The sequence below is a fragment of the Oryzias latipes genome, chromosome 20 (assembly GCF_002234675.1).
Source record: "Oryzias latipes chromosome 20, ASM223467v1".
In the NCBI taxonomy this organism is placed as follows: Eukaryota; Metazoa; Chordata; class Actinopteri; order Beloniformes; family Adrianichthyidae; genus Oryzias; species Oryzias latipes.
The window spans coordinates 21,504,563-21,517,294 of NC_019878.2; the positions used below are offsets into that span (position 1 = coordinate 21,504,563).

General features: G+C 41.4%; 1 protein-coding gene across 5 annotated transcripts in view; it reads right to left on the reverse strand.

Annotated features, from left to right (window-relative positions):
* The window catches only part of dnajc13 (DnaJ heat shock protein family (Hsp40) member C13), a 39,834-nt gene extending 28,387 nt beyond the window's left edge, over nucleotides 1–11,447 (reverse strand). For 4 of the 5 annotated variants that reach the window (XM_023950378.1, XM_023950377.1, XM_023950376.1 and 1 more), the window contains exons 1-3: nucleotides 11,407–11,447; nucleotides 7,412–7,492; nucleotides 231–306 (exon numbers count right to left, since the gene is read on the reverse strand). In XM_023950378.1, coding sequence (XP_023806146.1) covers nucleotides 231–306; nucleotides 7,412–7,492; nucleotides 11,407–11,432 — 183 coding nt within the window. In that variant the 5' untranslated portion in view covers nucleotides 11,433–11,447. Of the gene's footprint in view, nucleotides 1–230; nucleotides 307–7,411; nucleotides 7,493–10,383; nucleotides 10,541–11,406 lie in introns of those variants that run through there. The other variant, XM_011489058.3, reaches the window with a different exon arrangement.
* Between the last annotated feature and the right edge of the window lie 1,285 nt (nucleotides 11,448–12,732).

Here is a 12,732-nt window from a genome sequence, read left to right on the forward strand (position 1 = left end):
CACTTTAAGCTGATCCTGGTTTGACCCCACATAACGGGTAATGATCCGCCTTTTTTATTGATAAATCTCGTCTTTTATCTCGTCTTAACTCTTTTTTTCGCCTCGCAGCATTTTCAGGAGATGAACCTTAAGATGTTCAAAGTCCACTTTGTCTTTCAGCAAACAAGCTTTAAATTGATTTTCACAAACCACCCAGCAGCACAGAGTAGGTTTGTGTCGGTCACACAAACCTGATTGGTCACTTCTAGCGTGGTCGGGTTGTACGTGGTGATGCCGTGGCTCCCCACCGAGAAGACGCGCTTATATCTGCAACACAGACGGGCCGATTCAGACACAGAACAGGACGGTAACACCCACCGCATCATCAGTCCGTGTGGGAAACATCATTAATGCCTGAAGACTCCAAGCTGACGTCATCCCGGAGATGCGTTGGTGGTCTTCCCATTACATGGATACCACATGTAACCATGACACAGACAGTTTTAAATTCACTTGTTTACAAAAATGCTTTTCAATTATTATTACTATTATTATAGTAGGTTTTCAACCTAATTTTACATTCCAATAGTTTTGTTAAGCAAATTTAGATTTTACACATCTATTGGCTATTATTGTAGTTGATTTAACATTGATCCTTTAAATTAGCATTATGCTAAAATATTTGTCTAATTTCAGTATAAATTAATATAACCTTCAACAGTTTAAAAATGATAGTCCAAATGACCATCGTCTACAAAGGAGGCGAACATTTAACATAAAACGGCTCCATCTGATTAGTCAACAACGTCAAGGGGTCCATCCAATCGGTTAAATACTTTAATCTGATTGTTTTGGCACATTTATTGTAACCATTTATAGAAATTTTTGCCGTCTTTTGCGATATGCGTATTGCAAAACGATAAATCTGCGATATATTGTGCAGGCCTCGTATTTTGTTAATTTTATTAATTTTTTGTGCCTCGAGTATTTGCTTTTAATTTAAAATGATCTTATTCCATTACCATTTTCCTGCAGGTTTCCACTTTTTCTTGTGTCAGTTTGTGTACCTCTTTGCCGTCAGCCATTCTATAATTAATATTTTTGTGGTTGTATTGTTCAACAGGAAGTTTGTTTGTTTTTTCCCCCAGCGTTTCAACAATCTTTCGTCAAAGGGCGTCGTCACATTTTGACCCGCATAGGTGCTGCAGGTTTTTGGAAGGTCAGTTTTCGTGAGGCTCATACGGCCACTTCAAGGGGCGTCGTGAAAATGGACCGTACCATTGCAGTGCGTGTCGGTGTATGGGGACGTTTTCGCAGGGCTAATGTAAGTTGGACGCACTTCTGATGAACGGTGGTGCTGTTGCAGTGCCCTCTCACCACAGTCTAGTTGTTAGAGGGGCGTAAGTGCTCGCTCCTTACTGACCGCTGCGCGCACGGGGGAGTGTGCACGTGATAAGATCCTCACACAGACCACACAGCCCAATTTCCTCATTCCACACAGTCAGGCAGCATGCAAGAAGGAGTAAGAAAAATCTGTACGCCACCCCTGGATCTTACCTACTACACCTCTAATGTACCCATGCATGTTGTTTAAGTATTCACTACCAATACAAAACAATGTGTATGAACATTTTGGCTGTAGAGGTTCACCGAGCAGTCGACGACCTTGATATTGGTTTGCCTGTTTTTCGCCGGTAGACGACCTAATAAGGGCATTGAGACAAACTTTTGCAGCACTTTCTCGCTGTGTTTCATTATCTGCCGTTTCAAATAGCCGCTTTATTCTCTCGGTTTCGGATTGGAGCTTTGACACTCCAGGAAGGAAGGAACAGTGAGACAGGTTTGTCCATGTGTGGTCGGTTGGGGTTTGGCAAGAGTTTCAACATTCTTCAAAGAATGCTTAAAAACATTTCAAGGATTTGTTTTGAATAACGTTTGCAGGAAGTTTGTTCACCTGAACTAGTGACACTGAAGCCAGAAATAGCTTGCTACCAATAAACATACAACAAATCTTCAAGGACAGAGATGGGGGTTACAATTGAAGAAATCAAGCAGCAGAAGCAGAGCATTCGTACCACAAAAAAGAAAATCTGCTCATCGATTTGTGGTGTGGATTTATGGAACGGATCGTACGAAGGCTTTAAACAAACCAAAAGTTTACATGCATTCAAAAAAAACCTACAAGATGTCACTGATGGGACACTACAAGGCTAGAAATGATAAATAACAACAAAAATGTCACTTCTGCATGGGTGCTGTGCAGAATGTAATGAACAAAATTGTAAATAGAAATACACAGATCTTCAGACAAGATTTCTCTTCAACCCACTGTCTTGTTTTATCTGTCTGTTTTAAACTCTTGTGTTTGAAATAAAGAAAATTGAATTGAACCTTTCAAAGTCCTGCACACGGTATGTACATTCCTGCCTAGTGAGCATGCCGACTCAGCTCCTTTCTGTTCTGAGGCCCGGGTGGTAACCCGTTTGGAGAAATGCTCCCTTTATTTCCTTTATAGAAGCAGAATAGAGGAATAATGCAGTTGGACTTGTGTACAACACAGATGACGAACACAGACGGACAGCGGCCTGAGGCGGCAGTGGACTATGACGCTCGGCCTGAGCTCTCAGTCATACTTTTATGTTGGTAACCCTCGCTCCAATGTCCTATCCTGTTCCGCTTGTCGCCCTTCACTTAAAGCTAACTGGATGCAGCACCAGCTCCTTTGCACAGCAAACGACTGGGAGGTATGGCTTTCAGAAATCAGGTTTTTGTGTGCACAGATTCCTCGAGCCAGTCCAAAACTACAAGCTCACAACTCTTACATAAATGAAACACAGAAAAACACACACATGGGCTCCGCTCGTCATCTCTCTCCAAACGATTGAACTTATGAAATATTTAATAATGACTGCCATCCTCTGGGTGCTGCCTGTGTACAGGGCCTGACCTTGGTGCAAGGGTTTAAATTGAGTGTCAGCACAAACTTGGTTAATTATTCATTTACTGAAAGCTGACTTTGTTTAATTCCTTTAAAAGCACAGGTGTAATGAAAACGTCCCCTGCAGGAGAGATTGTGCGGCTGATACTTTAGAAACCATGGGTTTCAGGGAAAATGCAAAACTCTGAGAATTAGATGAACTGGCATCAAAACGCAGGTTGAAAACCGGCAATGAGTTTTGCCGCCAAACACACAACTTTTTTTTGCAAGATAACCTAACGTTATCTACTTCAAATGCCCCGTTGTATGTGCGGTCGCACAGAAAAGCCTCCAAGTTCCAGTAAAAGACTGGTTTCCAGTTACTTTTCATTGATAGAAGAGCTCACTGTGGCTTAAAACTCTTGTGTCCTCCGGAGGTTTCATCATTCATGATTTTAAGCAACTTCCTGTCGTCTGAACAGGAATCCCCACAGCCGCCTCCCCAACCAAAGATCGCTGAGCTGCACATTCTGAGTGCATCAATGCATCATACGGACAAAAAGGAATATTCTCTGTGAGACATTTGACACTTGATAACTAAGACTGATATGAATAGAGTGTACAAAATGAGTATAAATAGTTTAATTAAACTTGTCTGCAGCAGATTCTGCTCATATGTGGCACTCAAAGAGGATTCAAAGCAGGAAAATTTGCATTTTAAAAACAAAAACAAAGATTAACTACTTTACCACCGAGCCACTGACAAATACGATTTTTCCAAGCATTTAGCACAAGAGCCCCCACAAAGCTTATTTTGGGAAGGAAAAACCGGTTGGAGGTACAACATGTTACAAAATATAAAAGAATCTTCCTACAGGTGAGTTCTGATATTCAGACAACATTGAAACCCATTTCCATGGAAATGGCGTTTTTGGTATTTGTAACATGTTCTTCTGCCATTTTCTCATGACGTGGGACAAAAAGAAAATTGAGCTGAAAATGTGTTTCTGTGTTTTTAGATCATTGTGAATCAGGAGCAGAGGAAATAACGCTTTTAAAAATACACAGGGTGGGCCACAAGGCGAGGGGAAGGGGGGCAGCGTTGCTCTGCACCAATGCTCCCTCAGAATGAACTGCTGCTGCTCTGCAGAAATCAAGTCCTAGAAAACAACACAGATTTTTTGATTTTGGCTAAAAACGGCACAATAATAATTTAAAAAAACCCAATGGGAAGCTTTGAAAATAGTTCAAAAGACGGTCGAAGCGGGACTTTAACATTTAATAAACCAAAGACAGAGAAGGAGATTGCTAATGTTACATTACTGTATTTTAAGACCCAAAAAATTGATAAAAGAAATATAACAACTATCTCCCTCACTCTGAAACCCTGGAAGACTTATGGTTCATCATTTTTTTCCCTTAACAAAGTCTTTTTGTTAAAAAAAAAAAAAACGTAGAGAGGGATGTGATTGAAACCACTTTTTTATTCCATTCCATTTTTATTCCATTCATCCATTTCTGAACTCGCTGTATCCCCTTTGGGGTCGTGGGGCTGCTGGAGCCAACCCAGCGACTGTACACCCTGAACGGGTCGCCAGTCTGTTGCAGGACCAAACACATGCACACCTAAGGGACCATTTAGGGACAACAGTTAACCTATAACCCGTGCTTTTGGACTGTGGGAGGAAGCCCACATGCATGTTCCACATAGAAAGGACCCAGCCGGGATTCAAACCAGGGCCTTCTTGCTGTGAGACCAGAGTGCTGACCACTACACCACTGTGCAGCTCACACTTTTACCTACACTTCTATGTATATTGTTTTTATCATCAGGACGTCAGGCACAGATCACTTTCTGAACAGCTAATCTTAAGGACTCACTGAAAATTGGATCAAGTCGTTATAAACTGTTATAACAAAAAACTACAATAACAAAAGAAGACAGTGTTTTGTTCCAATTGACAAGCAAAGCTAATCGACTGCATTTGTCTTGTGTTCAAAAATAGGAAATTCCAATCCTTTGTTTTCTGGCTGCTACTCAAAGTCATTTTAGCGGCCCGTCAACGTGCGTTTGGCTTCTTCATGCAGGTTTCTTGAAACCTAAATGACCAACATTTATCTGATTCAAGCTGTGGCAGCAGTTCCAGGTCTCAGCCAGACTACAAGGATGTTTTCCAGAAGCTTCTGTGTCATCTGGGGGTGTTTCAGGCTTCCCCACGCTTTAAAAAGGGTGGTAGAAACATCTATTCCCCAAAGCCGGTCATCGCAAAAACCACAAAACTCAGATCAAAAGAGAAGCATGTACAGCTACCAAAGAACCCCCACCCTCTGACAAGCACTATGCATTTGTGCCGGACACATCACGGCACATTAAGTGGATGAAGTGGTGATGAATTTCAGCAGGTCAATGGAAGGCCCTGATGGGTCAAAGACATCTAAGTAGTAATGTGATGCCATGCACAAACTCTGAACAGCATCTGTGCATTCATAGAAGATACTTTATAGTGTATTCTGTTCATACAAGCTTCCTTTGTGTTGCATTTTGTCTAATCTCTGCACTATCAACATGACACAGAGTTAATGAAATGCTTGAGATCATCCTACAGAGGACTAATCCTGTGCGGCATGAGCGAGCTGCTCTTTGGAGGTGAGTATTAGCAAACCAAAGACCCGCTCGCATCACAACGGTGTCTTTGCTGTTTTTAATATGTCTTTATAGCATTTTTTCTGATGAAAAAGCTATAAAACGTGTTTAAAACTGCATTAGAGAGTTTGTCCCTAGGTGTGAAGGACATGTCATTTGAAAAAGATTGTATTTGTGACGTGGGAAATGCGCTGGGCGGGGCCACAAGCTTCCTGCTCCGCTCCATTCTGATGCATCCACTAGTTAGCAGACACATAGATCCATGAACGTCTTTGTTTTCCTCGTCTGAGCTGGAATCTGGATCTAAACTGTACGTCTGCAAAGCTCCATAATTGATCATTTTTGTTGCACCACTAATGTTGGCTTGGGGGTATAAGGGGCTGTAAGCTAGAGGGAGAGCGTGTCAACAAAAGGTTGATGGGAAATAAACCAAAGGCCAACTTCTGCACCAACAGTCCCGTCCACAACTTAAGGCGTTTTCAGACTGGGACAACCCTTTGTTCCGGATTGGCCAAAAACTACAGAGGCGGTTCAGGATAAGAGAGAGACGGACGAGCTGCGCTTTAAAGTCCTGATCAGAACAGTTAACTTATTAAAAATTCATATGTCGATTAGCAGTTTTGAAAGTCGGGAGCAACACTTTTTTCTTGTTACTTTAGTTCAGCGGAGGCGGTTAGTGGCAGGAAGGCGTGCCGTGTGTGCTGAAACTCAGAGGATGCTAGCAACTACAGTGATGAGGAGACGGCAGGTTTTTGACATATAGATTATCGGGAAAACAGAGTGAGAAGCAATGTGGGTCACGTTAAAAATTGTTTGGATGAGTTTGAATTCATCCAATCCCATTTCAGGGAGTCCCTGTGTCTCATCCTTGTGGCGTTGTTTTTAAGAGAATTCCAGTGAGGAACTAAAAGATAGCTTTTAGGATGACGTCACAGCGCTGCGTGCCGCATAACCAGACACAGAAAAGCGTATAAGAAGCGTTTTCAGCGGTGTTAAAATAAACGTTCTAACCAGTAAACAGTTGGAGCCTTTATCCTGTTTGATAACACGTTGCTTTACATTTGTCCGCGGCTCAGATGTTGCTACATTCCTACTCTGTTTACCTCGGCTACGGTGGCCGTTTTGGTTCAGTCGCTCCGCTCCGAGGACGGATTGTATTAAGACAGAGGAACCTCGGAGCCGTAACGAACCGAGACCACCTCCAAAAGGTGGGTCAGAGAGCGGTTCCTCAGTCTGAATACACCCAAGTGTATTCAGACTGAGGAACCGCTCTCAATTGTGGAGCTTTGCAGACGTACAGTTTAGATCCAGATTCCAGCTTAGACAAGGAAAACAAAGACGTTCATGGATCTATGTATCTGTTAGTGGATGCATCAGAATGGAGCGGAGCAGGAAGCTTGTGGCCCCGCCCAGCGCATTTTCCACGTTCCGGATTATCGGGGGAAACGAACGATGCTTCACTTTAAGAGGACCAAATGTGTCCAGTCTGAACAGAAAGGAATTTCTAAGAAGCTCCTGCCCCTCTGCAGAAAATCTGTCTTCAAAACGACACGTTTTTGGATTTTGGCTAAAAACTCCATAATCCTAATGAGAAGACAGCTGGGAAAGCTTTGAAAGTAGAAAAAAAAAACATGGTTGGACTGGGACTTTAAATGAACTGATCTCATAGCTGCTGACAGGGGTCCAACTGCTATCGTCAAGATAAAGACGTCGACACAATAACACTCAGTCAGGGGTTCAGGATTTTCCTCAAATCTTCCTAACCAAATGTTAAAATGAAGTTTAAGTTCATGCAAGATCAAACATGTAGGATAAAAAAATCTCCCTTAAAAGGTCAACTGTGGTGTGAAAACAAAAAAAAGTTGTCGTACTTTCCTCTCCAGGAGTGTTTTGTTGTGTAGAAACAGGCCAGGTCTTTGTTCTCTTTGACGACATTCATCTTTTCACAGGACCTACAAGACAAAAGAGGAGTTCTCACAATTAGGTGGAAAAACGGCACAAATGTTTTTTGGCAAACAGGAAGAGTTAAGAGTTTAATTAAAGCCTTTCTTGAGAGCAGGTGTGACATGACATGACAAGACGACTATATCATGTTTATTTACCACACACGCTTCACACAGTCGGTCTACATGCTTCTGCTCAGAGGGAGGCTGAAGTCTGATACCACAGATCGATGTAAACACCTATTATTGTCCCACTACAGCGAGAACCTGGACTCTGGGACCGGCTGATTTCACCTACAGAGATCGCAGCGATGGAGTCGCAGTTTGTAGACATATTTATGGGGAAAAACGAACAAACCTGCTGAGGGAAAATGAGACGAAGCTGAGAACAATCCGGTGTCAAAGATCAAATCAGTGATTGTTCATCAGACATTATAAGTGATTCTCTGCAGATAAAGATGTAAGAAGATGTCTTGATGTTTGGTCAGATTAAATAAAATGGTAAAAATTAGGGAAATCTAATGCTTTGAGTAATGTATTTTGCTTAAATCCACTCCAAACTACTTTGGACGTTTTTTCATTCATTCATCTTCTAAACCGTTGTTCCCTTTCGGGGTCACGGGGCTGCCGGAGCTTATCCGGGCCACTTGTGGGCTTGGGACACCCTGGACAGGTCGCCAGTCTGCCGCAGGGCCACAATCACACACCCATGCACTCTCAAATTCACACCTAGGGGGCAATTTAGAGTAACCAATGAACCTATGAAGCATGGTTTTGGACGGTGGGAGGAAGCCAGAGAGAACCCACGCATGAACAGAAGAACATGCAAACTCCACACAGAAAGGCCCCCCATTGGTGTACTGGTTCAGGTCCCCCCCAACCAGGGGCCGTCTTGCAAGAGCACCAACCGCCAGCCACCTTCGTTTGACCCATTATTCAAAATGCTCCCAGTGGTCTTTTTCATTTTGGTTATACAGAAATCAAAAACCAGTCATTTTCTTGGACATAGTCTCTGCAGAGCAGCAGTAAACAAAGACGTTCATGGATCTATTTGTCTGCAGGCGGATGCATCAGATTGGCCTGGAGCAGGGAGCTTGTGGCCCCGCCCAGTGTATTTTCTAAGTCACAAATATCTTTTTTTATACTGCATTTTTTCCTGATTCACAAAAATTTGAATAAAGAAAGAGTCAGAAATGCAATTTTCTTCACATTTGTCCTCCATCCGAAAAACGCCACGATAACCTTTCAAAAACCCAATTTTCATTGGAGCGGGTCTGTTAGCAACCGTTGAGATGAGTACATAGTTGGTCCTTCAAAAGCAGTGGAAAACAGAGCAGAAGGAGGAGAAAAGTGCCGTCCCCACAGTCCAGAACAGTGATTTGCAAACAGCTACAGCCTGACAAGAGGAACCTGTGTCAGCACTCTGCCAGGATCCTGGAAGAATCCCACCAGCGTTTTCCTTCCTTTCCATCCAAGTGTGCAAAGGCAGCAGTAATAAGCCAATAACACACTTTTTACAAAAAAAAAAAGGAAACCTCAAAAGCCTACACGTTTAACATTTTCAGAACAGATTTACCAAAAATAATTTGGGTATTTTAAATGGAGAGCGTCTATTCTAAAATGCAGAAGTGCATAAACGGATAGAAGGCAGGAGCTGACGGCAAATGCTGCTGAAAGTTAGCACAGTGTTGTGCCCTTTTTATTGTGTTACTGCAATAGTTTTGCTCTGATAAGAGTTTTTTTTTTGTTTTTAAAAGCCAATAAGTGAGACCAGTCATGTGATTTCCCCTCCCAGTTCCTCCAGCATGAATGCAGATTAACCGTTACCTCTTTGCCAAAACAGAGAAGAAGGACGTCTTTAGAAAAAACTAACAGGAAAGTATGCAAAAAACACAAAAAGCCTTTAAAGGTCATCCTGCATGGTGGCTGGAATATTGGGCTTTAGAACGTAAAGAATGTAAAGCAGCTTCTTCTCCACACCGTGACAACTATAAGCACATCCACAACAACTGAAGTTTTACTCATCTGCAAAAGATTTTGTGTTTCTTTCCTTTAAAATCAGTGCTTTTTTTGGGGGGAAGAATTCCAAAAACACCACCTTGAGCCGCTCCACCATAAACCTTAAGGACAAGGGTCACGCTGTCATGTGACACTACCTCAACTTATTGCTGTAAGAGTTTTTGCTGCACACAAAGAAAAGAAAAATCACCAACTGGATATAAAAGCACAGAAAAATACTTTATAAGTATGGAAACAATGTTATATAGATGACAAATAAAAAAAACAAGAGAGTATCAATAGACATGAGTTTGAGTTTCCTTGTTTCTGAACAGGTTGCAGCAACTATTTGCCAATTCAATGAAGCAATATATTCTGACTAAGAAAAGGAACCTTGTGGACAGAGGAACCACTTCAACTGTCAACATAAATGGGGAGGGAAAAAAATGTCATTCATAACTTGCAAACTCCGGCAAACGTGGTCAGCTTGAAGTCCAACTTCCTACGTCTTATTTTGAAAGTGCCTGGCAAATCCATGACAAGCAGCATAACGTTACCTGGCTCTAGAGAAGCTGGCCCAAATCTGCTTCATGGCAGGAGGCCTTCGCGACTAGCTAAAGCCACACGCGCACAAACACACGACAAACACAAAATCACACTCCGTTTGCTTGTCGACCTCAGCGCTCCATCTAACCAGGCCCACCACCGTCACGCAAACACGTTAGTCAGCGCCGTTTGTGCGCCTATTCGGCGCTAATCGAAAAATAACGAGCCTTGGCCACAAAGTCGCTAGCGGCTAACTGACAGATCGATACGTTTCTATGGGGGGAGCTAGCTAGCCGCGTTAGCGGCGGAGTTCTGTCGGGGGGGAAACAGGGAGAAGGCAGAAGTGGCGCGTTTACCTTTCAAATCAGTAATGCGTTTCAATCATCGGCCCCCCACACCCTCCTGTGAGTGAGGCCAGTGCTCCTGTTTTTCCCCCACTCTTGATGCTGAAGGTGCGCCGTCCCCCCCCCCGACAACAAGCCTCAGGACGCTGCCATGTTCCGATGCCGAGCGCGTCGTACTGCGCATGCGTCCGATTTGGCTGTCATGCGGCTGTCAGCTGATTGGTTTGTATGGACGCGGAATTATGAAGATATCTGCTCTGGAACCAGTTTTTTAAGGGTTTACACCTTTTTTTATCTGCTAAAGCCGATCTCAGAATAGCTGTAGACGTCCAATTAAAATAAAAGCTTCTGTTAATACTAAATGGAAGGAAAACAGTCAGATACAAAGAAAGTTATGAGGGAAAATATGATTATTTAAAGACATAAAACAGAAAATAGACAATAATTAGACAGCAAGGTCACCTTTAAGCAACATAAGTACAAACCAACTACAACTAAGAAAAATATTTTAAAACATTTTTGTTTATTTATGTGCTGTCTATGGCTTTTTTTATTTTTTTAATTATCCAATGAATATTCTGACATAAAAAAAGAAATAGCTAAACAGTGTCTCTAATGCCATCTAGAGACCAGCACCCATTAGTGCAGAAACATCTCACTTACAGGGATAAATAGTATTTATGGAATCCTGTTAAATTATCAATTTGCAATCTTGATAGATTAATAATTGATACAGATAAAAACATTGGAGCAAAACTGTCCTCAACAAAAGTGACTTACAAACATTTCTTTAAAACAGTCAAACCTCTGAAATGTTTTTTCACCTTCACATATGTCTAACGGTGTCCAGTCCTCTTCTAAAGTAAAATTTGAACACGTTTTTGTCAGTTTGGTGCAGCAGGTTGAAGTTATTTTGTTGATATGATGACGAAAAGTCTCCCAATTGAATGGAAAGCACCTCAAACCAATTGTCCCCCATTTAGGCCATAATTTTCAACGCTTTAAACGCCTTCTTTGAAATTGTGAAGGACTCACCTCGACTGAAGGTAAAGAGGAAACATCTTGGCTTCTTGTACTCACTGAAGTTGTTCTCTGAACTTGAGGAGCAGAGCCCTAAGATCACGTTATAAGACATGCGCTGCCCGTTAGTCTAATTTAATTACAGCTGCAGAAAAATGAGGAAAAGAAGAGTTTCCTCCTCTTTTCCTGCTTGAACTCTCCACTAACTGGACAGAACGTAAAGGATTCGGGGCTGCAGAGACCGAGGATGAGAAGGCTGCCTCACAGGTTCTCTGTTAAGACTTGATTTGACTCACATGATGTTAAGTGGTTCAACCCACAAATCTGCAATGAGTCTCAATAGGTATTCAACTTAGAAAGCAAGAATTGGAGTAATAAACATCCTTAAATCTAGACCAAAATGCAGAAAAGTGTTGCCATAAGTAATCGGAATTTTCCTAAATCAACAAGATGAATGGAACTTTAATGGAAGAGCGGTGCTGGGACGAATATTGGAGAATTACTCAATGTTTCTCAATGTCTTAATGCTTAAACTGTATGAATCCTGGACATGTCTTTTCAAAAACTAACATGTTTTAAACAATTTGTTTTTCTTGGGCCACACTGCCATCTGCTGTTGTATAGCACACACATGAATGAATCAATTTGAAACCATGTCATCTTTATTTTTTGTTGTGTGTTTTTAATATTTATAAATAACAACGTAAAAATGTTGACTATATATTATACGTTTTTATTTTGGACAAAATTTAATATTACAAAAGCAAAAAAGACTGAACACTTACTTAAAATGGAACTTCAGAAATATTTGGAAAAAATCTTCAGTTGAAAAAGCCTAAAGGTTAAAAACACACATCTGTAAATGTTTAGGGCTACTTACAGAAACCACACTTCTATCAATGTTGTGTGTTATTCTTCATTCATTGTACCTTTCTTATTGATCTTTTCCTTTGCAAAGTAAATGTAAATAATTTTGTCTTAAATATATTTTTGAGATGTGTTTTTTGTCCTGTCTTTTTATTTAATAATTTATTTAAAAATACAGTACAATAAAAAACATTTTTGAAAGGGGAAACCCGCCTTTCTAAGCCAACCCCTGGTGAAAATGACGCATTCAAAGACGGGCGGACAAACCAAAATTCACAAAAAAGGAACTCAAAAGAAATGACATTCAGCGGTAATAATGGAAGAACATGTTTCGCCCTTTTAGTAATTAAAGTAAGAAGAAGAAATTCGTGCTGTTTTTACATAAAGTATGTGGGGATTTTGTAGTTTCAAATCCCCGTTGTGTGTTTTCTGTGTTTGGGGTTTGCGTCTTCTTTGTGTATGCGTTTTTTTCCC